Source organism: Amphiprion ocellaris, chromosome 20 (assembly GCF_022539595.1).
Source record: "Amphiprion ocellaris isolate individual 3 ecotype Okinawa chromosome 20, ASM2253959v1, whole genome shotgun sequence".
NCBI lineage: Eukaryota > Metazoa > Chordata > Actinopteri > Pomacentridae > Amphiprion > Amphiprion ocellaris.
The window spans coordinates 14,941,355-14,967,736 of record NC_072785.1 but is presented as its reverse complement, the minus strand read 5'-3'; the positions used below and the strand labels follow the sequence as shown (position 1 = coordinate 14,967,736).

The window sequence follows — 26,382 nt, the reverse complement described above, 5'->3', positions numbered from 1 at the left end:
CAACAGGTTTAGGTTTCATGAAAAGGCAGCCCTGCTCTGTCTCAATTCAGCGATGGGTCTGAGAATATCATGAGCTTCATGACCGAAACTTGTAGACGGCACTCCAACAAACAAACGCCTGTCTGTCGTGCTGTTTCATTCTTCTACAAAGGCAAAGATGCAGGCAATGTCACAAAGGGGTGGTGGGGGTGGTGGTGGTGTCAGAGTCTCCTTGCTGAGCCAGGACCCTGTTTACCTTCCTCTTACCACCCCCTTCCCTGACCTGCTGACAGCTGCAGATGGGAGAGATAGGAGCCTGGAGCTCTGAGCAGGACAGGTGAGAGAGGGAGGAGTCAGGAGCACTCAGTCAGTGACAACAGCCTTGGGACACAGAGATGGCAAGCTGCTAGAGATCTGTCTGTTCACTTAAATGTCCTGTATGCTCAGTTGAGTAGTAGGGTAGCATTGGCAAGAAATTTCTGGGATCTCGTTTGGCGACCAATTGCAACAGGCACACAGTCTGAAAGCTGTCATTTAGAGACGGCACCCTTCAGAGGAAAGATGGCAAATTGACTCTAAAAGTCTCCTCCCTCCCTTTTAGACGGTCACCTCTTTGCTCTAGAGTTACACAGGATTTCCCCTTTGGAGAGTACTGTTGTGTAGTCCATTTATGGGGCAGGGGGCAAGCTACGCCCCACTCTTCGCCCCGTGTTGATGAATGGGTTCTTTGTGGGCCTGTGGAAACAAGCTGAATCCCTCCATCTACCTCCATATGGCCAGGCCTATACATCTCCTGTAGCCTGAGGCCACAGCGAACATCTGCCTCTTCCAGGGTGCACTTGAGCAGAGGCTCCTCGCACTCTGAAGCACCAACTGGACAGCGCAGATGTTTCAGCGTGTCATTCAGCTTTCATTTTTATATTGCCGCTTCATTTAAGCCAAGCTAAGCTGACATGCTTGTAAGATAGTCCCCTCTCATGCTTAGTTTATTTGTTGCATATCTGTGAAAGCTTAGAGTCGTACTTGGAAAGTTGCGCTTGTTTGACCCTTATCTGAGACGCTAGGTGTAAACAGCCAAACTCCATTGCTCTGCAGTTTCTACTTTAACTGCTTTTTTTCTGCTTTGAATCCTGCTGATGAAGTGAAATGTCTTGTCATGACTGTTCTAATAGGCTCCATCCCCGGAGAACTTTTCGCTTGGCACCACTGTCTCAGGCTTGGTCTTTTGACGTTTGGGAAGAAATGACTCAACCATACCATCAGTGACATGTGATGAAAAATCTGTCTTTTTTTCCTTGAAGCTTTGCTATATTTTATTATTAAAACCATCAGTGCTCAGTAGCAGGTAGTGCCATTTGGAAACCAGATGTCCATTTTTGTGAAGGTGGTCACAAGCAGGAAGGTGGATTCCTGTGGAAATAAAGCTCCACAGAGACTTAATTAAAAGAGAGTACTGTGCAAACGTTTATCCAGGCTCTCCGCCCCATCAGGGGAGATAAAGAAACATTCCCATTGTCTTTTGTGTTCACTCTTCACTTGAGTGTGTCTGATGGGTAAACACCTACCTGTATAAAGGTGTGATTGATGGCTAAGCTGAGGATTGTGCCCTCAGGTAGGTCTGGTGATTGGTTGCCATGGAGTTTGTCGTGATGGTGCATGAAATAAACCTTCTTGGGCTTTACTAGAAATTCCCCACCATTGTCAGAAAAGTATTTCTGCCCATTGTCAGAATTTTTCACGGGTTTAGAGGCATGCTCTTTACTGAAGAGAGTTGTGATTCATGCTTATATGAGGAACTAAAGGGCACCTGAAAAACTCATCATGACTGTGCTGTACTGCTACATATTTTGTCTTGGAAAGTAATCATATCCATTAAATAGATTTATAGCACATGCTTTGATCAATAAGTGCCTAGATTGCCACGGTATTTAAAAATGTGGTTTTTACCCTCTCCATAGTACAGCTTTCTTCCATAAAGCCACCATGTCAGGAATAATAATGACATTTCCTGGCAGAAAGGGGAGAAAGGTTGCATAGCGTGCAGACATAAGCTGCTTTTTTAGTTGTTAAAGTAGAATTTTCAGAAACAATTAAACCTTTAAGTACAAATGTCGATTCAGTTTAAGTGTGGAATACTCAAAACACTGTCCATTTCTGTGCTTTTCCCAAATTACGTAAGAAGTAGTCCATCCTTATAATGACAGACTACACAGTGAATTACTGAGCTGGATTTTATCATATTATGCAACGTGGCAGAATGACTGAGGTCTGTTGAAATAACAATAAAGCAAATGTTTTTCCAGTGCAGACAGACACTCCACTGATGGGGTGTCAGACTAATTTCCTCTTGTCTGAGAGTGGGAGGCAGCCTAATCGACATTCCAATCATAATCCCAGCCATCTTTGAGCACTCAGAGGAAATATTCATGTGCACCATTATCACCCATTGCGCCTGATGATGGCTTACAGACATAAAAAAAAACCCCACAAATTTGCTTTACTCTGAGGAAAATTGTATTTCGCCAGCCACATACGCCCACACATGCACACTAACAGCTGACTCTCAGAGGTGCCTCAGGAGGGTGTACCTCTGGGAGTAGCTCAGCTGGTTGGTAATTTCTGGTTTGTTGTCATCTCCAGATGCGAGAACTGTGTGGAGATGCTGTTTGTGCGTGGCTCGGGCAACTGCGTGCAGTGCGACACGCCCCTGCGGAAGAGCAACTTTCGTGTGCAGCTCTTCGAAGACCCGACTGTAGACAAGGAGGTGGAGATTCGCAAGAAGGTGCTGAAGATGTGAGTGAGGGGGACCAGGGGTGCGGTCCTGTGTGTTTATGTGTCATCCCAAGCCTCCTCCCACTTCTTAAGCTGCCTTTGTCTTTCTCATTACACTGTTTGTTTTGTAGACAATGAGTCTCCCCAGGGGGAGGGGGCTCAAACGGGAAGGCTCTTTCTCTGCCAGGTTTTTACTTCTCAGCCCCTCCCTGCCTTCTTTCTCTCCCTCTTATCTGTTTTTTAATAGCCCCTTAATTGACATCTAATGTGTGTCTATTAGGCAGTGTGCAGACATGGTATTATAAAATGGTTGATTTAATGGAGTCTATTAATGTCAGTGCATATTTCATCAGGTTTTACTATTTGCATCATCAGTTCTCTTCTTCCTCTACAGTTACAACAAGAGAGATTTTGACTTCCCCAGCCTGAGAGAATATAACGATTATCTGGAGCAAGTGGAGGACATAGGTAGGAGCAACGGCTTGGATGCGTCATGCTGAAACTAGCCTAATGATTTCTCCTTGACTCTGGTGGTGTTTTACAGGCATTAGTGCCAGCCAGGGGCATGGATTAAGGAATAGCTCTGCCAATGTTAACACATCTTGACTGGCAGCCCACCCTGGCCATTTAGTATGGATCTATTAGGAGAGCTGGATATGTTGTGGCCAGTCAGCTTTGCTGCTAATTTGCCCCACTGACCAACTGTGCTGCTGTTGTTGCTGCTGTAGGAAAAGTTCCTGTATGGTTCAAAAGCAGTTTTTGTCTTTGATCACGGGTAATAAATGGACATCTGAAAGGTTTTTATGGATAAACTGGAACTAAACATACTGTTCATTATGAAATATTTTTAAAACATGAAGGTTTTATATTTGCAAAATGTTCCCTTGTAGACCTTGGAAATTTTTTTAGAAAACCAAGGTCCTCCTCTAATTTTACTTCATTAATGTTCAAAAGTCACCTTAAATTTACCTTTAAACAGCATTGATTAAACAGATGTGTGACAAATTAGAGGAAAACCCCACATTTAAGTAACATGTTAGACCACCCTGTGCCATTAGAGCAGCTTCAGTGCTCCTTGACATTGAATCTCAGAGTCTGTGGAACTCTACTGGAGGCATGAACACCATTTTTTCTGAAGATATTCTCTTATTTGGTGTCTTGATGATGATGACGGTGGAATGTGCTGTCTAACTCGTTGGTCCAAAAATCTCCCATCGATGTTCAATTGGTTTGGAATGTAATGACAACCATTCAGTGACCCCTCGTGCCCTGGAACATCCACCACTGCTATCAGGATAGCAATGTTTTATCATAGAATTAAGATGATAGATGATTGGGCAGGACAACTTTGTACTTGGTCCTTTCACTCTGGAGTCCAGGGCTTCATGTTTTGTTTTTTTTTTAAATTTATCACCGTTCTTTTGATTTCTAGTATGTATCTGCTTATCCGGTGCATCACTTCAAATGTATCTCTCAACCTTTTGACCTTTTTGCCACTGAAACCGTTACCAGCCTAAATGTGGGCTGAAAATAAATTTTGTTGCTGTATTTTAAAAGTTATCAACCCATTCTGAATGAAATTATACATCGCTGGAAACCCACAGCCGTCATGATTCCAACTGTGTAAACCATTTTAAGATACCAGTATCACAGCAGCAATAGCAGCAGCAGCAGTGGCTCCTACCTTTGTAATATGAGTGCATAGACAGCAAAGCAGCACTTTCTTATTTTATTTCTGTCATTTATAGGGGGTAAATACATAAAGGAGTCTATGTTGAGGGGTCAGGTGAAGAAAAATATCGAAATATTAGATGCTAAATTTTAAGGCTGCGCTCCGTAATAAAATATAAAATTTCTCTTGTCTTGAGCATAATTTTATACATTGATCGTTCTTGTATTTCAGTTGGACAAATTAATTATCTTTGGAAAGTTGTGGATTTTGCAATAGTAATTTAAAATAACACTAATGTTGGTGAATTTGTATTGATGGAAATGTTGGGTTGGTGAGATTAACAGTGGTGTATGTTTTCTCCATGTAGTGTTTAACCTGACAAACAACATTGATGTGGAGAACACCAAGCTGAGGATGGAGCAGTACCAGAGAGAGAACAGAGATATCATCCAGAAGAATAAGGCTAAGCTTGTATATACTTTTGAGTGTATTTTTCCTTTCATGCGTAATATCTTCGTCAGGATAACTGGGTGCTAAAATAAACATTTGGTTCTTTAAGCCTGCGCCCCTCCATTGAGAGGTCAGATTGTAGGATCAAGTGCAATACGACATTACTAGAGTTTGTGAGGTCTCATCCTGGTGGTCAGTGATGTGACAGAATCCTGTTCTCTCCTTCTCAGACGCGAGAGCAGGAAGAGTTGGAGGAGCTGCTGTTGCTGGAGCAACAGGGCAATGAGCAACGGAGACTAGAGGCACTGCAGGAGGAGCAAAGACAACTACAAGCCAAGAAGAAGAACAAACAGGCACTGCTGGACGAACTGGTGAGTTACAAGCTTGTTGCATGTACATATGTGCATTGAATGACAAGTCTAGTGATGCAAAAAGACGAGCAGACAGCAAATCACATTATGACAGATGTTCCATGTCTGACACAAATGCTTTGACACAGACACATTCAGCCTGAGGGTTCATGAGTATGAGATCATTAAGAGCTTATTACCAGTCATTGTGCTGCGGGCTGCATTGTTCTCATTCTGTGATTCCAAAGCCTATTGGCTCCATTGTGTTTAGCTGTGGGCTTTGGAAGTTATTGTTCCTGCAGAGCGGGCTGCTGAAGGACCATCACAGATATCAGGCTAAGCTGTGTGTTTGTTTGTTTAAGGCACAGGGCCTGTTGACTGTAGGCAGATGAGATCAGCTCTCACCCCCCTGGGGGAACTCTCCTGAGCTCTGACATCTGTACATCTCTGTGACCAGAAATCTGTCCTTTCTCGCATGTGCACATGCACATACGTTACCATACAAATACAGCTGCTATGTTGCACCTCCTGGAGCAGTGACTAACTAATCAAGAAATCATATCAATGGGAACTTGGTACACACTTGATGGTTTGTTGTTTTCTAATTAAAGACTAAATTGTCGCACTTTGAAATCACATTATATGTCAACAGGTATATTATAGTCTTGACTTGATGAGCATTGTTACTGAATCTTTCTTAAATAAGAAGAATGCTAACTATGTTTTGTCATCCAAGTAAAGCAAGTATATTCACTTAAGTACCTATCGAAAACAAGTGCGACTCACAAAGTGTCAGCTTTTGCAGTCAGACCAGGACTTATTAGTGTTCAAGGCCATTAAATTGCTTTTGGTATTTTGTTAAATGCTTAAAAAAAATGTCTAGACTGTCCGACCACTGCTGTCCACTCCATCAAAAATGTCCTATCTCCTCAGTGAACAATGTGTCCAAGCTTTTCATTCTTAGACTCTCTGCTTGGCAGCACTCCACCGAAGAAATTGAAACATCCGACCTTGCATTTAATGGAGGTGAAGGCGGTGCAATGCACTTGAAACAGCGTCCCCTGCAGTGCCACAGTTTTGCTAATATGGCTTGCTTCAGTAATGTGGCAGGTAGCCTGAAAGCACCCTATGCTGATTGTTACATAGAGATGTCTGGAGGATGGGGGCTGGGGTGGCTGCTTGTGTTTTCATCTCTTCTCAATATATGCAAGTGTCAGCTATTTTTACTGAGCAGTTAGTTCAGAATGAAGCACCTTATTGCATGTATCACACACCTGGTGTACATTCTCATAGAAATCTCCAGTCCCGTTTGTTTTCCAGGAGCAGTCTCAGCTTCCTGCCACCATCTTACTTGCCCAACACAAGGTTCGTGCTGCTCAGCTGGAGACCCAGATAGAGCAGCAGAAACAGGCTGTGAAGCCTACCAATCTATTTTCAACTGGAATCCAAATGGTAAGTGCAAGACCGTAGACTCTCCAACTGCATGTCATTAGGGACGCAGATGTGTTCATCATTGACTCTGTAATTTAAATGCTAAGATTGTGCATTTATTGTCTTGTGTTTGTAACATTTACGCCTTAAGTGTTTTCCTAGGAGTTTTATCATAAATACCTAGAAAGTCATTTGTTGTCATGATCTGGCTGGCTTTTCACCCTGCTTTTAATTGTGCCTTATCAGACTGGCCATAAATATTTTTGTCTTCCATCGTGACTGCACAAAACGTCCAAAAACAAGTATCTTTTTGTGCGTACCCCTGCCCTGAAGTTGCTTGCTTATTTGCATGCTCTTATCAGACTGGGCTTTGTTGCTTCAAGTGAAAGCAGCATGAGGACAGTGAAACATGTAGCTTTAAGAAGAAGCAATACTTACTATAAATAACAAATGGCTCATATAGTTACCCACGAGCCCATGCAGGTTTAGGGCACATAGTTGTATAGCTCTGTCCACTGGTGCTAAGGTGAGTCCAAACCGTGAAGGTCATAGTGTGAGTTTTAGTTCAAAGCTAATTTAAACTTTATGTGGAGTGCTTGGTGACAGTGGAGTGGTGATAACAGTCAAGAACCTTCAAAAAGGAGGATGTTCCTCCATGTCTGGTTCTTCTTCAGTGTGGGAACAGGCCCTCACCCCTTCAGTCATCACATTCCTCGGGGTGAGTGGTGGGTCCCACAGAGAGAGCATGTGGGCTCAGGGCTTTGGCCGCTCTGTGCTGTCAGCTTTGTGCACACCGTGTCTGGAGAGACCTTCCACTTGGCTGTTGTTCAGGTTTTCAGTCGTTTATTTTCATTTTACTGTGATGAGATAGGCTGTGTCATCAGCCCCCACCCCTTCCACAGCAACCCTCATGAGATATGGTTGTCTTCCCACAGTTCAGTGATGCGTGGGAGAGATATCTGTACTCACCTAAATGGAAGCTGCTAGCTAGGTTTTAAGACACGCAGGTATAACCGAACTCTTTAAAAACAACTACTACCTCATACACCACTGCTTAAGAAGCGCTGAATTGATCCAAGCAAAGAATGTGGTACTCTGACTTTCACCCCCTTGATGTACAGTGTGAAGTTAAACTTGCTGATGGAGAGAGAAACAGCATGATTTTGTTGCTCTTGGCTTCTTCTGTGACTGTTTTTCCTTGCCTCTTTCTTCGCATTTCTCTTCATCTTCCCATCCCCGAGCTCCAGTTGGTGGAGCAGAGGTCTCACCATGCATCTGCTGTATTGGACTGAGAGACTTGAGTCAAGGGAACGTGTGGGTTTGGATTTCCCTTCACCTCAGAGTCCATAAGAATGACTTCTGTTTGATTTGGTAGAGTTTCAGCACAGAGCGGTAGATTCCTGCAGATAGCTGGAATTCATTTATCTGGTTGTGGTCCCTTACTCCGAGAAGCGTTTCAGTTTCTCTTCAGCAGAAATTAAGGGAGGCAAATGTAAAAGCACATTTTTAAAGCTGGGCTACATTTGTATGATATTTCTTTATAGCGAAACTGATTTATGTCATTGTCTTTACTCACAGCAATATCATTTTATGCTATAATGTAGAGTCATTTAAGATTTAAGGAAAAATTGCTCAGTTTCCTTTAAAACCCTTTTTGTCATTATACATAGAATCTAATTTGCATTGCCTATTTAGAAGTAAGAATTAAAAAGTATTTATCAGTTGAAGCCTGAGTGTCTCTTTTGAAGTACAGTCACAAATTGAAAACAGTTTGATTGTGACAATGATGAATGGACTTGGGTCTGATTTTAAGCTCCTGTTTTTCCATCTGGATGTTTTTGTTGATGTACAAATTTAATAGTCACAGAAGCAGACATCTGTGGCACCCCTAGCCCGTAATACCCACACCCACAGTGGCCTCACAGCACTTCAGCTGGCTGCTTCACCCCGGGCCAAGGTGAGCCGTCACCAGTGGAATGACATATCAGCCTGTCTTTGAGCCGTCCAATCCATGGAACTTGAGGATGCCAATTCTTCCTCAGTTTCCCAATCTTTCCAGACTTTATTTAAAGAGTGATCTAATGTTGCATGTAGTTGTGATATGTTATCTACTGGGAACATGTAAGGGGACATCTCAGCCATGTTGGCACTGCTGTTTGCCAGAGTGATTTTCTCGGAGTTGATGAAGGGGACTCCAACCCTGACCCTGATATTTCTGGTTGTGTGTTAATATCTCTGTTGAATGGATGTCTGAGGAAGTTAGCCGATCCTGAGGGAAAGTAGTCTTAGTCCAGGTGTGATGTGAGGTGGGATGGGCCTGGTCTTGCCTGAGGAATGGTTGGGAATCACTCACTAATTCTTCACTTTGTAGGCAATCTATTGAACCAAGAGACACGCATACCCGTGTGCAGGTGCATGTACACACACAAAAATACACACTCCCTTACCCAGTCTGAGTAAACATCCTTTGAAGAATAAAGTGTCTTTTTAAAATGGGTGATATCAAAAGAGACGCTCTGTGTGGGAGGGAGGCGACTACTCACTGTTTAAACAGGTTGCTTGTTGCTGTCTGACAAATAACACCAGCTCCAGTGCCAAGCATGATGACAAGAGTCACTGTGCTTGGCACCAGCTCTGATCAAAACATAAATATGACTTGAGGATAATTAGCATATATATTACATCTAGTTTAAGCTCGAAAATAAATATGTTTTTTGTTTCTGATTGCATTCAGGAGTGTTGGCTATGTTTGTGCCAGTAAAGCTATTGTGTTTTCTGGTCTCAGAGGGATGTGTGCAGTTTGGGGTTTGTTTTCAGCTGCTACAGTGTCCCATTCCTGAAAGCATTTGACCGATGGGGAATCTCTCCACCTTGGGGCAGCTTTCAGCGCCATCTTAAATGAAAGGTCCCAGGCTCCAGCACTGCTGGGGCCCAATCCACTAGTCACAGGCGGCAGAGCAGCTGACATACCTGACGGGGCCGGCATGGGCACCTAATGAAAGCAGGAGGCAAGCGCACACATAAACAAAGTGCAGCTCACACACACAATCAGCCAAATGTGGGTGGAAAGTTTATCCCTAAACATAGATGTGTAGTCGGCTGAAATAACCCCGGGTTCTCTCTGGCTTTAGTCCATTCTACACTTAGGCGGTGGAGTTTGACTACCATAGAAAACACAAACATAAGTACACACACAAACAGACATACTGTGAGCTTGTTTGCTCAGGCCTGTTTTACTTGGTTAAGTTGTCCTCTACAATGACCTCTGCTCAGTAGACATACTCGTCAATGCAGGGCAAGCTCTACTTTACTTTATTCTGGCAGACTGGTCTAACCTGTTTTGCCTGAGAGCTTGTCGCTAAATACTCACTGCAACCCCCAGTCACTCTTTTCAGTCTTATCTTCATATTCTCTATACACACTCATTAGAAAAATACCAACATTTGTTTTTGTTGTTTATTCTTTAAAAATTCTCACATTTAAAGCATTCACAAAATAAAGTTGGCAGGTTTCATGTGGGAGAGTACATAACCCTCACACTTTGGCCTTTTGCTTTTTATTGGATTGCTGGCATCCAGGTTGAAAGCTGGAGGCGGCTGGGGTAGAGGCGGTCACCTCGAGGGGTAAAGGGAATCGTCAGGCCTGATTGGCACCAGCACATGTGGGCATTCACACCTCTGCCGCTGCCCCTGGTTGGCCCTGTTTAGGTTGGCCTCAGCAACCCTTGCCCACGGGCAGGCAGGCCTAGCCCAGCCCAGCGGAAAAAGGAGTTGTCAGCTTTAGGGGCTTTGCGCTGGGGCAGCTGCCACTGGTCAGGCAGTTATATTTAAACTTGTAAGGCAAGGGGAGGCACTGTGCGGGCAGCAGTTTTTACACTTGCTACTTGCTGCTCAGTGGGCCAGCGAGCAGCCCAAAGCTCTTTATCCATACAGAAGCATTGGCAGTGCCAGGGGAGAAGGTGGAAGTGAGAGCCGAGGATGGGATGGCACTATGCTGGCCTCTAACTAGGCTTATTATTTTTATCCCCTATACAATGCTGACCAGTGCTCCCATTTCCATTGTTCTCATTATCACTTTGTGCATTAGTGAAGAGGGTCTCACAGGCTCCGGAGCTGTGGCTCCCCAAACCCTCGGGAACCAAGTGAATGTATGTAGTTTTATGTGCGTGTGTGTCTGTGGATGAGGTGGGGAGGTGCTGATGGAGAGGTTAGTCTCTACAACCTTGATGCGTCCTGCTGAGCTGCATAGTCAGGGGAGAGATGGGGGGCCAAGAGAGTGCTGATGATTGTGCTATATATGTGTGTGTGTGTGTGTGTGTGTGTGTGTGTGTGTGTGTGTGTGTGTGTGTGTGTGTGTGTGTGTGTGTGTGTGTGTGTGTGTGTGTGTGTGTGTGTGTGTGTGTGTGTGTGTGTGTGTAGCATGTTTTGCTCTTTGGCTTTCTGAGCAGTGACTCACAATTTGAGCTGTTGACCAATTGGCTTTTCATCAAGACTAGCATTCTGAACACTAAATAAGACCTTTTCCTTGTTGGATCAATATACTCTCATGCTGAACACCACTAAGCATTTCAAAAAGTCATCAATAATTTAGAGTAGACTTGTCTAATTTTGACAGAATTTAAAAGGATAATTTACAAATGCATAATAATGTAAAAAGGCAGAAATGATGCAAAGCATTCTCGGTCAGTGGCAGGTCATAAAAGAATATCATCTAAAAACATCTCTAAAAGTGAGATTGTTTAATTGGTTGAAAAATATCAGACTTGGTATATTGGTACAGGAGTGCCTATTCCAAAGACAGAACGATCTCTTGTTTTTAATTTGGCACAGACAGTGTTATGCCTTAGGGACAGACCGGTCATACCTTAAAAGTAATGTGACTTTTATGAGACCCCTGTCCCATAAACGTTACATGAATGTCTGCCATACCACTTTGTCAGATGCACTATCCCTTTTGCTTTCCCAGCTGGTACTGTTAAGATGGACAGCAGAGTTAAGAGAGAGTAATGTGAAGGTACATCACAAGCTGAATTCAACCCAAAACGGCGTAGAGCAGTTTTCCGACCCAGCACACCTGTCACCTTTTACAACTGGAGGATAGGCAACTGTGACAGCTTTACTTGACCTTTTAATGCAGTTCCATTCATAGAAATTGATGCTGGTATTACCAGATCACTACAACTCTATCTGAACCTGAGGTAAAGTCACAAATGCAGAAGAAGTAGGAATACTCCCGCTGGCACTCTGGTGATTTCCTCACATCATCCTCCCCTGCGGTTTTATTAAGATTGATGGCCCCCAGAGTTTCACTTTAGTGCCACAGGGGCATTATAAGAGTCTTAAATACCAGTTACATACACAAACTTGTAATACACACAGTGTTGTGTAGGTAGTAGAAAGGGCCTCCATGATGACAAAAGCAGATGTTTGTATTGGCTCTTTCAGTGGTGCTGTTCAATGGCCCCTAGTCCTTTAGCCATTTCTGCTCTGCTGGACCTGGCTTGGGGTCCTCACTCTCTCCTTCTATTGCTCCTCTTTCGCTGAAGCATTTGGAAAACAGCATTCATATTCGTAATTCATACAAGCTTTTAATAGTAGGTGATGAGTTCATGATTGAAAGTTTCAGCAGTATTATTAGGTGTAGTGGAGGACAGTTGTGGGAGGGCACAGCTCTCCGTTGCAGCCAGTCAGACAGCTTGTCTTCTAGCAAGCGGTTTAGATATACATCAAATCCTTAATTTACGCATGTATTTAAATATATTCAGAGGTGCAAAGCCTGCTTTTGTGTCTACATGTTTTAAACTGTGTTTGTTCATGCCGATGTCACTATGCCAGTTTTGAAGGTGTCCTTGCAGAGGAATGCAACGGAAATTTCTCCACGCTGGGGGTTGGGTCTGCTCTGTCTGTCACTTAAAAATCTGATTTACTGCACTTCAGCCATCTTCCACTCCCAATTTGCCACTCTCTTTCTTTGCCATTGTGGACTTTTCTTCTGCTGCTGCTTTTCCCTCCACCCCTTCGTTCCAGTGCATCTCTTTGACTGGCGCAGTAGGGGAGTTAAACAGTGCTGAAAGTCTGAAAGAAGATGGATGGAGAGACTGAAGGAGTGCGAAAGAGAGTGAGAGTGACTGGGACTGGGTTTGCTGGTCTGGGTTTCATTAGCCTGTGGTGGGGCTCCTCTGTGTTGGATGAATGGATGGGACGGAATAACGAATCACTGGCACCTTCGGGTTAAAGGTTGAATTAAAACGGTAGAATAGTCCACCAACCCACTTTGAGGTACTGAAACTGTGTTTAAAAACTGGGAACGCAGACAGTGGGCTAAAATACCATCTGCACTTTACCCAGTATTTATTGGGTGTTTTATTTTGCCTTATTATTTTGTATAAAATGAGTGAGCAAGAACTGATATGTGTCACATTTTTCCCTCAAAGTTAAGGAGTATAGATTCCCTGTGACTGATGTACTTTGATTTGTTTTACAAAAAGGGCTCAGTGATGGAAGACAATAGTACCTGTTGTTTCGGTGACACTAGATTCAGAAGCATAAGGCAGTGCAGCCAAAAGACATGTTGGGCTCTGAGTAGACATTCAACTTTCATTATTTCTTCAGTGGAAAAACCCACTCTATTGCTGTTAATGTGCTGCCACTGTCCCTATCCCTGCTACTCCCCCCCGCCTGCATGTATAAACCACTGCCGAACGCAACAGGTTTAGACTCGTTCTGTTCAGATCATGAAAAGTCATTCTGTGAAATAGAATTGGGTGATATGGACAAAATCCTGTAACATATGTAAAACTTGTTATGAATACATTCTCAATCAGGAATGCAGTTTTTAGCTATTGTCGTGAATTTAACACCTGACAATCCAAACAAATCGATGCTAATATCATGTAAAGATATATGTTTGACCATTAATTTGCAGCATTGCCAACAATGGCTGAATGCACTTCCTGAGGAAATCACAGTATATAAGTGAGTTACAAACTTTAATCACTAGAATATGTTATGCATGGCATTACATATTGATGATATATATCAGTGTAAGTGTATAGCTGTAGTTTTCTTTTTGTTTTGTCTATATAACGATTACACACACTGACCTGACAACAACAATAACACCCTGTTGTGTTTGGCTCAGAAACTTTGCATCTATTGCCATCTCAGTGTGCATCTCTTTGGTGCTTTTGTAACTTTCAGCTTTGCTTTGGTTTCTTTATTTCCCTGTGTGTGTTTTCGCATGGGCCAAAGCATGTGTGAGGGCGGGCAGTCTGAGGCCGCAGGGCACATGTTATTCGTTTAGTTTGGTTTTCATCAGCTCCCCTCTGTGTTCTGTTGTTTATACTCCCCCACTTTTTTCTTTGCTTTCTCGCTTATCTTTTTATCTTCCCTTTGTCTCTGAGTTCCTTTGCTACTCTCTAAAATAGTCCATGTTTGTTTAAACATCATCTTTTTAATTCCAGGTTTGTTTCATGACTCTGGCTTGTCTTCTGAGTCTCATTACTTTAATGCTGGAGAAAACAGAGTGGTCTGACGCTGTGTGGAAATTCCCCTTTGATGGCAGAGCCCCAAATCGAACAATTCTACAGTGTCCTTAAGAAGTCTCATATTTCTCACTCGATCACAATGGTCAAGAGCATTAGGAACTGGAGTAGCCTGACTGAAATCTCATTTTTGAGTAATTATCGACTGAAGGCTTTTATAAAACAGACTGCAGTTTATAATGCTTGACATTGCAGGTTTTATGACTGTTGGAGATACAGCATGGTAACATTTGTTTGTTGAACAGTCCTAAGTAGTTGCCTAATTCTACTGACATTCAGATTCATGCAGGGTTGGTTGGAAATTGCTTTGGTGAAACCATGGAAAGACAATGGAAACAGAATGTAACTACGCTCATCATTTATGCGCTATCAGTTGGATTTGTTTTTTGGTGGTTTCGTGGAAATAGCCAATAACAATTTCTGATCCAAATTTAATTTGCTTTGTTACCAAGAATTACATTTCCTCATCAACCAGACCACAGTTCTCTTGTATGATATTAACATTCATTTCCTCTTGGTAAGATTTTCATTAAGGATAGTTGTTGAGTTGCCAGCAGTATGTTGACCACTAAAAACATGCTCAGTCATTGTCACAGTTGAGTTTCTCCACCAAACCAGCAGTGCCCAGGGAAAATAAAAATGTTGTTTGACAAAACTATTTCCAAACCAGTCTTTCAAGAACTGGTGGTTGTTAATGCTGCAGTTTGACTGACATTAAGCTTAATCCAAATAGTTTTCTACGATTATGCCATAACCATAGTTTCCAGTGTTGCGCTACACAGAGACAATGGAAATTATTGTTATTGTTTTGAATGTTCTGTCTCTTTGTTTTTTTGTTACAGCGTCAGACGGTGTCTCTCCAGCCTGTGCCCAGGATAGAGGAAGTTCTGTACCACTACAAGCCCCTTCAAGTTGAAACCTATGGACCCCGAGTGCCTGAACTGGAACAGCTGGGCAGACTTGGGTACAAACTTATTTACTCAATCTTTTCGGCTCGTCAGCTGCTGTCAGCTGTGGGTATTCCTTTATCGTTGAATACAGTTGAGTACAGTTGACAAGTTAAACAACAGAAGCAGAAACAACAATGTGTCATTTTTCCTTTTAATTTCTTTGGAAGTTTCCAGAAAGGAATAGTTGATGTTGTTTTGGTCAAATTTATGTGTGTATTTCCAGTGAAATTTCCTTGAAGGAGCAGCTCCATTTAAACCCGGGTAAATACTAAGTAAAGGTTCAGCTGACCTGCTGTGCACTGAATTATAGCAGCAGGTAACTGAATGGAATTAAATATACGTATAATGTAATTGCTAATGGAACTAAGTTTTACTTATAATTGCTACTAAATTGAAATAAAAGCAATAAATTAAAAGGTTCTTTTAATGGACCTTCCCATCAATGTACAGTTCCATATCAGTTACATTTTTGGAAATTCTAGGAAACTATGAACAGATAAAGTATACATGATAAATTTTTGTTGTAGGTGTAGTGTTAGAGAGCTACTAGAGACTTGGTCTGTATGAGAAGCCTGGTTCGTTTCACTTGATTCTCCTCTGATTAACTGGGAGTGTGAAAGCAAAATGAGGGGGAGGAAGGCTGGGAGAAAGACAGAGGGAGTAACAACCATCACCCTGCCACAAGCCGCCACAGTGCATCTGCAGGAGCGTCCATTAACACACAGGAAGCGCTTTCCCCGACGGCCCCTTTGGGCCAATCAATCCAGGACGCCATTGGTCCAGTCCTCACAGAATGTAAGCTATCCATCAGACAGCCCAGCGCCCAGCCGTCTGCACTGCAACTGGCTGGCACTAAAGCATGCCCACACACTGAGATCGGCCTGCTTTTATTGGGTGACAGAAGTAAAACGGGGTCATATCCTTTTTGGGTGAGCTCGTTGACTTTGAGCAGTGCTTCATCCTTACAGTAACCTTCATTTGGCTGAGAGGTGCATATTTGAACATAATGTCAGCATGTTTAGGATAAGAGATTTATAGTTTCACTGCACTTTATTCTAAGATAAAAGTTGCTATTGACTTTTGTTGCACAATCACATTTACCTAATTACCTGGAAAAGCACCTACTTAAGGTGAAACATTTCAGGAGAGTTTAAGCTGAATAACTGGCACTTATTTACATTATGTATTCAGTGAAGTGCTGAGGTCCGACTTCTTTTGGCCAGGCTAATCAATATGCAGATGAAACACATCTCACAATTTTTGCCGCATGCTGAAGCTCAGAGGAGGGAGGAGGAGGGGGCCCCCCAGTGTCAGCAGTTCAAGGGTCCAGGAGGACCGATGCTGGAGAGGAAGGACTCTGCCACAGAGATAAATGAGGCTCTGTTCAGTGAGGAGCCCCAGTCCCTTTGGTGCAGGCTGCAGGCAGCGACACAGACAGGCCCGTTCAGACAAACCACAAGTCCCAAGATGCACCGTGCTGTTAAATAAAAGCAAAGAATAGTGCTGACACTTCTGCGCAGTTGGCAGTTTGTGATTCAGCTAAGTTTGAGGTTTTGTGATGTACACAGACGATCAAGCTTTCATATACACGTACACACACACACAAACACACACACACACACTCGCACACAGTGTCCCTTAAATCTGCTGTAGGTTTTCTGTCATACACACTCATACTCACCCTTGTTATTGCAGTCCCAGCATTTTGGCCACAATGGAACTTATGTGATGTGGTAAATATTCACAAGTGTGTGTGCAGAGCAGACAGCATTGAGAGAGTGAAAAGTGAGTCCCCCGTGTAGAGGGTTGGACCTCGTACAGCTCCAGGCCTATGACCTGTGAAGGGAATACGCTTGAACGTGTGAGGAGATATGGATGTGCCTGAGTGTGGATGAGGTGCAAGGGGCTGTGAGGGCCCAGGTACTTATTTTAAAACATGGCTGTTTGTCTTGGTCAGGACCCACGGTGACAGCAGCACCACTGGTGATTTGTCTTGGACACAGCCATCAAGTGAGACTGGAGAGTTGAGCTCACACACCCCCTCCCTGGTGGCCCCGGGGCCTCCAGGGCTCGTCTCTTGCACAGGATGTCCAGTCAACACAGGACTGACTGGAGCCATGCTTTTTATGTCAACCAGCTCTTTTCTTCTGTACCACACTCCCTCTCCCTCTGTCTCAGTGTCTGTGTCTTTTTCGCCTTGTCCCTTTGCCCCCCAAAAAACCGCAGGAGCGCTGCACGGCTGCCAGGAAAAAGAAAAGCCACACCTCTTTCACTGTCTCTCCCTCTCTGTCAGCTGTACCTGAATAAATATGGGCTGAGCTGAGCTCTTATATTAAAGACAGATGCCTCAATACTGGAGCAGAGTAAAGGCAGCATGTTCAGGCAACAGGGGTCTCCAAAAGTGCCTATTCAGCTTCTACCTCAGCATCCACCCTCTCCACACACATACATATCTGGGGGCTCCTCCCCTGATGTGCAAAGGTGTGTAGGATTCGCCATAGAGGATGTGACCCCGACTGTGAGGTTTCTATAATGGCGCTGTAGTGCTGCCCATCTCTTTGACTGGCACGTACCCAGAACTGTGCGTGAGCTGTAAGAATTATGAGTAGACGGTGAATGTAGCACTACAGCCTGTGCTCCAAATGTCCTTCCATGGCTCCTTGCTTTTATGTTGAACAGTAAAAGCCTTTAATAAACAAAATCAAAGTGGAAGTAAATACTGCTTTGGAGACCCAAACAGAAACATATGATGTTTACATTGACATGGCTGTGATATGAATCCCAGCACACAGCACCCTGAGACCAAAGCAGTAGCTGTTAAACTCCACCGCCTCATGCTTTCCCTCTGTCAGCTGATGGATCTAACCTGACTAGAAATGCATACATCAAAATACACTGCACCTAGAAATCATGTCTGCATTATAGTTCAAATAAGTCAGTTTATATGAGTATATGAGCTCATCTAGGCAAATGCTAGTTTTCTTGCAAGGAAAAAATATTGTCTATTTTTGTTTGTGTATGTAGATGAGCATCTGGATCTGAGTTTGTTCTCTACCAGAATACTTTTAAGCTCTGACTGTGTAGGCGATGAAAGACTGACTGGGATCTTGGACAAGGACAAATCATATGGGGGGAAAAATAGGGGAAAGAGAAATTGGCTGCGGAGCGTTGAAAAATTCGACTCAAACCTCAAGTGCTGACAATGAAAGCTAGCCAGAACAGTTGTTTGTGTTGGCGCAGGTCTCCCTGAAATTAGCCCATCTCTCTCTGACAGAGGTTGCTCAATGCGCTGCGCCAAATGCCAATGTGTATAATATTTTGAAGTTTTGCCTCCTCCCCCACTCCGCATTGCTCTCTATAATTGGTGGAAAAAGTGAGGTTTTCTGCTGGGAGTGCTTGTCAGGCATCCGTCTCTTGTCGGTGGGGTGACGGGGAGCAGCTGAATGAACAGAGTGTTTAGTCTGGAGCTCCTCTCCTGGGGATGCACTTCTCTGCACAAGGAAGTAGTCCTATGAACACTTTCTCTCACCAAAACAACTAGTCACTAGTCCGAAGGGTTAAATAGCCATTGGTAGTTTGCTGTGAACTTCATTCATAAACAGACGACCACCGATCATTTTCATCCTCTGAAAACTGACACCGAGTCTTCATGTTAGCTGGAGTTGTTTTCTTGGACATATATACATGCATATACATGAACACGCAGAAGGAATACATAAATCACTTGTGCACACACAAGTAGACTATGTTTAACATGTACTTAAAGGACGCCTGCTCACTGTTCTGGTTGGGAGCCAGGGGTTAATGGGTCTCTGAGTGATGCTCCCCTCCTGCCTGTGTTCTTTAGCTTTCTACGCATCCCTTGACATCCGCGTGTTTATTAGAATGGTGTGTGTATCTGTTTGTTTGTATGTTGGTTTATACTGCATGTTAAGTGCTTTGGTGCGAGGGAGATATCCAGGATAGTAAGTGGTGCCATCACAGCCCTCAGTTCCTGGCAGCCAGCTTTGCTAGCCTCTCCCTGCCTGGTTGGCCTGACTCCAAGTCTGAACTCTCCATCTTTCCAGTTCTGCCCTCGCTGGCCAAGAGCACTACCAGTGACCCTAGATTTGGCTCTGGGAGTCAGCAGGACCACTAAACATGGTCCATAGAGTACTCTTCAATCCATTTCTGCCATCACTAAATTAGAGTATATGAGGTTTAAATTGCATACAAATCATTCTTTCCTTCCCTTACTTTCCCCTCTCACTCTGTGATGAAAATGCAAGTCAGCCATGGCATTTTTCTTTTTCTCTCAATATGCAGTGGACAGCCACTCCAGAGGAATCTGTGGAAACGGCCATGAATAGCATTTCCATGGATCCCATGTTCTCTGATCCCTGCAAGGCACAGATCCATCTGATGGGCCTTATGGGCCTAATAGGCCTGGAGGGGCCAGGGGCGGAGATCAGAGGTCACCGACCGCAAGAGAGCTGAGGTGCAGCTCCAGGATCTCAGAGTGCTGAGACTGACAGGAGCAGAGTGATGGCACCTTGGAGAGACGGGTCTCGTATTCTGGGCCACAAATAGTCATGCACTCTCTCTCACACACAAACACAGCTTTGATGGTTAAGTTATGAGCTGAAGAATGAGGCGCCGGTTAGCGTGACCTCAGATGAACTCTTTCAAGAGATGTGGTCTTTGATCTACTTTTACTACTGTTCGATAACGTCTCAAGGCATATGTTTTGCTTGTGTTTATCCAATTAACATATTTGGTGACATTCCCAAATAGTACCATTTTTGGGATATGGTTTACTTGACTCTTGCACAACAATAGGGCTTTTCCTCAGATAGTTTGGGGTTGTCACCATAGCTGAGCCCTAAAGCTTAACTTGGTTTCTCAGATATCTGATATCCTGCATTCTTCCACACTACACACTCATTGCACGTGCCAATGTCCTTTGTTACTAGAGCCAGCATAGCCAGTAACTATTGACTTCCGTGCAGTGCTTCACTGACCATTAAGTGTTTCCATGGCTAAGACCTAAAAGCTTGACTGCAGCGATGGGGCACACAGATTTCAAATTTGCATAGCCAAAAGCGAGTGCAGTCACTACAAAAGTGTGGAGGCTTAAGGCCAGCTATTTGACTTGCAAACCTGACTGTGTCAACAAGACGGCCCATCTTTATTCACAGCATATTGCCAACACTTTCCTTTGATACGCAGCTCCTTACAGCATAGATGCTTACTCTCCAGTGTTACTAACTATATCAGAAACAGAGTGGAGTGTGTCCACCATCTGATTCTACACCAGCCAACACCCCGACCATTATCCTGTCTGTCTCAGTAAACAGACCATTAACAGACAGAGCTGGTGGAGGCCAGATCACTATTGTTTTCCCTCCCATAGATCTGTGCAAATATTGATCTTCTCTTGAAGTATGAGATGAAATAAGCATGTGCTGTAGTTGACTAGAAGCTTTTTACTTGTGGGTGAGTCATTTCTGACCCAAAGAGCGGGCAGAAACAGAGGGAGCATTGCAGAATGACAGAGTGGGAGGTACATTTGTCTTGTGTGTATTCTGGTCATCTGAAAGAGATCTGCTTTTAGTGTTATTGTTTTCTCTCTGCGGGCTGTGTGCCAGACAGACCAGCAGTCTCCTCCTGAGATGAACCCTGGCCAGGCTAAACCAGGCCAATGAAGGAGACACCAGTGGGCAGAGAACTCCAAGGATAACAGCCTCTCTTGCTTACAGATTTATTTGTATCACAGCCTAGAGGTGGCAGGGTCAACACCCAGCGGTGGGTGAGGTGATATCTCCTGACTAGTTTAACATACATTGCTTTGCGTAGAGGTTTGTTGCAGTGCACTGTCTAAGCTTGTATGCTTTGCTTTTGAGCCCAATGGTGCTCATAACTGTGTATACACACAAGCGAAGAGCTTCACACACTCTGTGTGTGTGTTTTACACAAACACTGACAGACTGGAACTCTGTCTCTCTCCTCTGCTCCTCACCCCTGGGGCAAAGGGCCCAGCAATGTACAAGGGGTACAGGGGGATTAGCTGTCTCATTTTCCCCTCTTAAGAGCTAGAGAAACAAAACAAACTCCTGTCATGTGGGCCATGGGGATTGCCAGGCACACCTCAGGGTAGGAGGTGCTTCTCCACTCTAATGTATGAATTATGACCCTCCCCCTTCTGTACCTTTCCTTTTGTGCCACCCTTTTTTCTTTTTAATTGAAATCCTTTCTGCATTTGCCCAGTGCTTGAGGTGGTTTGGTAACTGATACCTGTAGAGAGTCCCCCATGGGAGAAGTCTATTCTTCTTGTGTGTATCGTTGATCTGTTCCCTGAATGTTACATCTAACTGTCAAGGCTCCTTTGCTCTGTGTCTGGGTGTGTCTTGAGCTAGCAGCCATTCACTGGTCAGCATATGTCCTCCCATTGTGTACGGCCCCATTTGGTTAACGATGACACTGATGTCATGTCATTGTCCTCCCTCTTCAGTGCATTTTGCTTCCCTCCTTCTTCTTCTAAGCTTTCCAGGGGGCAAAGTTATCAAATGGCAGCTCAGGAGATTAAAAAAAAGACGCTCTGTGTTTCAGGTGGTTTTTAGGGGTGTGTGTGGCAGCTCTGCAGGTCCCACAGCTGCTGCGATTAGGTGGGAGGCCAGTGGCCCGGCCAGTCAGTCAGCCTCTACTGCCCCCATCAGGTGAGACAATGGAGGTGCAGGGCCAAGGCACAAAAGCTCTGGATGAGTAGTGACAGGTGATGCTTGGACCAGGAAGTGAAGTTAAATTTGGGAAGTTGCACAATACGCCTTTATCATAGGCAGCTCCACAGTGTTGTTTTAATAGGCAAAACAAGCATACCTCTTATTAATGACTGACACCAACTAGCTGCTTCTTGATGGCAGCTTAGAGGTTGTCAGTCACTTCAAATGAGCATGTATTTCTATAAGCGTTAATGTCAAGTGTCACCCAAAGCTTCTGTTAACACTCTGGACATGTTCTCCCCTTAAGTAAGTAAGTGTTAGCGATAACTCGCCTCCCTCGCCTCTCTGTTTGGATACAGAGAGGCAGACTCAACCTATCAGTGGTGACGATAACACACATGATAATGGATAAGAGGTTTGCAGGCTTGTGAGGATGCGATGTAACCATACTGAGCCCCCCTCAAACACACTCACAGAGTACAACTTGAGATAATCGGGTGGACAGTGGGTAGGCTAATGGCTGAGGATCTGTCTCACACACTTGCATGTCCCAGAGGAAGCAACGTTCAATGGAAAAGAGTGTGACCTATGACCCGTAGTGATGAAAGACTGCTGTTGACAGATATAGTATACCTGTGAGAGTTCTTGGTGTTTGGCTTGTCTGCGGGGGTTTTGTTTCTGGACCGCCGCCTGGACCAATTCACACATTCTCTGCTGGTAAAATTCAGCTCCGTCGGTTCGCTTTCGGTATCGATACAAACAGCTCTGGCCTTAGATAAACATGTATGGGCACACATGTGAGTTGTGTAGACACACACATGGGGGGCATAAGCACACATTGCACATCCACACAATGCCCTCAGTGTGCTGTGTCTCTCACAGGGGTACATTTTCTCTCAGGGCAGAGTGTAGGAAGGAGGGGCAGATGGAGTAGCAGTGCTGTGAGTGAAACCGGAGCTGCCTGAGGAATGCAGGGGGTGTTTTGGGAGGACTGGAGTGAAGTTTAGTGGGTGAAGGGGGGGTGACTTGAGGGGTAGGATGGGTGATTAGGGGGTGACAGCTGAGTGCTGACCCCTCTATAATGACAAATCATCTGGCAGGTGTGTGGCTGTGTACCCCCCCTCCCTCCCTCCACCTCCCATCATTCCCAGGCCAGGAATCCTCAATTGCTGCTGGAGCAGAGCGCTAAAGGAAGACTTCCGGACATCCACACTGTCATCCTTCAGGCTCATGACTGGCCTTTTAGAAGTATGGGGAGCCTCCGTGCAGATATAGCCAGCCCCGTGCTTGCCCGCTGCCCTCTTTGTGCATTCAACACACCAGACTAAGCTCCTTTGCTTTAATAAACATGGCTAATGAGGTTTCAGTCCTTGTGGAGCAAGAAAGGGTAGGGTTTATTGATTTGTAGACGTCATTTATTTCCTTCCTGTGCCGATTCGACTGAATGCAGAGTTTATCAACAAAACAGCTTGAAAGTCACTGTACACTGTTTGGGTCACGCTGACGACAGACCGAAACCAGAAGGCCTCTGATCTTTTGTGCTACAAAAACAAATGCTGACCCTGGATCAGTGAGGGTGCCACGAAAGCAGGCAGGTGCTGAGCTGAGGACTGGTCTCAGGTCAGAGCTGAGACTGAAAGAAGGTGCTGGACTTGAGGATTTATAGATTCTCTCCGTAAATGACATTCATATAGCTACTGCCGGAAGTGCCAGTTTAGCTTGTTTGAGCTTGCTGCGTGGTGAATATGAATGTAAAGCCAAACACATGCAGTAATTCTGCAGTGAGCATTGTTTAAGACGGATTCCACTGTCCTGTGCGTATGCTCTGTGGTTTGTATGTTGATTAAGTGTCGGCTTGCTGAAATAGCCGCTGTAGCATTACAGGCCTCTTTTCTTTTCCATCAAGCCCGGCCTTCCACAGCTCTTCTTAATCCAATTCTAGCCAACACATGGAGTCTAGACAAGAGGCCCAACGCAGCCTGCACCTCCTTCTGGTATCTGCCGTTTCCCCTCCAGAGTCCCAGCCTTGCAGCTTTTTCCCTCAAGAACCCAGACACCCTTCATTCAGAAGGAGAGGCAACAATGCCGATCCACACACAAAACGGAGCCACACATTCTCAGCTGGAAATCACGCAGAACTCGCCGGAACATTTCGCCACTTATCTTTTCACTTTGAATTAGAGATGGGGCTCTGCGGTGTTTTCCAGGCCGCAGGAGTGGGGAATACTTTTTGCGTCCCGTCAGGAAAATCTCGTGAGCGTTATTAGCATTAGCAGGAGACATTACCCAGGTATTCAGAGTTCCAGACCTAAGTGGAAAAACGCTGTTAGCTCTGAACAGTTTTGATCCAACTGCACGTCTGCTATTTAAAAGGAAAGGGTAATAGCAGATGGTAGGAATAAGGGATTCAAAAATAACACAAGCACTTTATCACCTATTATGCTTTCCAAAGGAATCTAAGAGTGTTTGTTTCTAGGGATGAAGATCTGAGTGTGAGACTTTGAGTTAATGCAAACTCCCTGTCATATTCCCTTGTGGCAACTGCAGTCTGACACGCACACTGTGTCATACTGTGTCATTCAGTTGTCTTCATCACCTGCACTCATCCTTTCCCGCTCCCCCTAAGCGACATAATGGGCCAGTCCAAAGTGACCCATATTTACCCAATAATACGAAGCTTTGAAAAGACCCATATCGTGTTGCAGCTAATGCTCCAGTGGGGCCCGGAGAGTGAAAGATGTTACCGGCCGAAACGGCTTGGGTTTCAGTGCCCCGTGAACAAAAGGCAGTCCAGTCCTCGGAGAGAAAGGGAGAAAGAAGGGATGGGGGGTTGATGGGGTGGGAGAGTGTTAGTGCACACAGTGAAACAGTAGTGTCAGAGGGGATCGAAGCGTCTGTTCCATAGTTGGTGTGTGAGTGTGTGTTGTATTTCACTTTATGATTGAAGGCAGCGTAAAGAGGCTGCCTGTTTTTAGCGTGCAACACATTTTTAATGCGTTTCTTGTTGTTGCACGTCTTAGGTGTTTCTGAATTTGTCAGCGTTCTCAAGTGCAGTCATGTGAAAAGTGTCAAGTTTACAGCATCTATAGCCGGACATGTGTACGTACACGTATGCTGCTATTCTTTATGGGAAGATGCGAATATAGCAGCTGAGTTAATGGAGCAGAACTGGAATAACCTCGGGTGTTCGGGGTGAGCGGAGGGCAGACAGGGTTGGTTTAAGAGAAGAGGGTTTGTGATGATGATACCCAAAGGTGATTTCACCTCATATCCTCCTTTGCTTTCTGCTTCCCAACCCCCACAGCTCCATCGTGCACCCTCTTCCTCCCTCTCCTTCATGTTCTCTTTTTGCTCTCCTGCTCTCTCTCCCCTTAGGGGCAGGCAGGTATAAAGTTACACAGAGCTCTCAGCTTTCTTGGAAGGAATGACCACATGAGTAGCTTGGGGATTAGATTAGCAGGAAGAGCAGACTTAGCCAGGCTGTAAATAGCCCACTTTTTTCACCATTAAAAAGGCCCAGTACAATATAATCAATAGATAGCACTCATCTGATGCAGGAAGCCATATGAGAAGACCTCCCTCAAGTGCTCTGAAGGACAGGCTACAGCAGCTTGGGCCTAATGAAGTTATTATTAATCACTGGGCCTCCTGTTTTGAACTTGTGTGTTGTTTCTCTAGTGGGTGATGAGTGGGGCTTTGTGCGCAGTGCCTGATTGACATTTTGTGCTTCGCTATCGCTCGTGAGATCTTGTGTGGTATTCGTGAATGTCTGACTTTATGTGTTTATATCAGAGACATGGTAGGAAGTATGTTTCAACTTTATTTTCACTGAAGGTTTTATTGAGTTACAAAGAAACCACTAAAGCACCTCATAGAATCATAAAACACCAAAGCAAAATATGATCTATGCGACATGTAGTCTCGCCGACACCTTTTTCTCCGTTATCCGTCTCCTATTCACGTAGAGCACAACTCCGTCAGTCTCTCCGAGCCTCCCCACAGGTGTTAGGTTACTCTGTAAAGCAGCTTGAATGGGCATAGAAATCACAGAGTGCTGTCTGTGCTCTTGATTCCCATTTCACTTTGAAGTTTCCCCAGCTCACAGGAACAGGGCCCACAAAGCCAGACTCGTGTGAGGGCTTTAGACCTCTCTGCCAGGACTATGGCAGGAGAGGGAGGGGGGGGTGTTGTCTCAGTTGCTGGAGGACTTTGCTTTTTTAGCTTTGTAGTAAGAAACGACTAGAAAGCAGGACAGACCACTTTCTGAATGCACAGAAACTCTCGAGAAAGGATTAGAGCTGGTGGGGACACAGGTCAAAGCCCCCTATATACACACAACGTATAAGTGGAGGGGCAGCTATCACTGCGGGGACAAGACGGGGAGACGGAATTAACAGCTCCACTGTTTTTCCGTCTGCGCATGAATGTGAAAATAAACAGTGACTTTTTGACTTTGCTCGAGAACCCGAAAAGGGGCTTTGGCAGGATACATCTGTAAGCACTTAAAAAATAAAAGACACCTATAATACTTTAATAG

The 26,382-nt window shown here is 44.5% G+C and overlaps 1 protein-coding gene across 1 annotated transcript in view; it reads left to right on the top strand.

Moving 5' to 3' along the window:
• The window catches only part of mnat1 (MNAT1 component of CDK activating kinase), a 32,725-nt gene that overhangs the window by 5,804 nt on the left and 539 nt on the right, over positions 1-26,382 (top strand). Inside the window, exons 2-7 of the mRNA XM_023285945.3 lie at positions 2,620-2,772; positions 3,146-3,219; positions 4,791-4,894; positions 5,104-5,244; positions 6,544-6,675; positions 15,040-15,161. Coding sequence (XP_023141713.1) covers positions 2,620-2,772; positions 3,146-3,219; positions 4,791-4,894; positions 5,104-5,244; positions 6,544-6,675; positions 15,040-15,161 — 726 coding nt within the window. The remainder of the gene's footprint in view (positions 1-2,619; positions 2,773-3,145; positions 3,220-4,790; positions 4,895-5,103; positions 5,245-6,543; positions 6,676-15,039; positions 15,162-26,382) is intronic.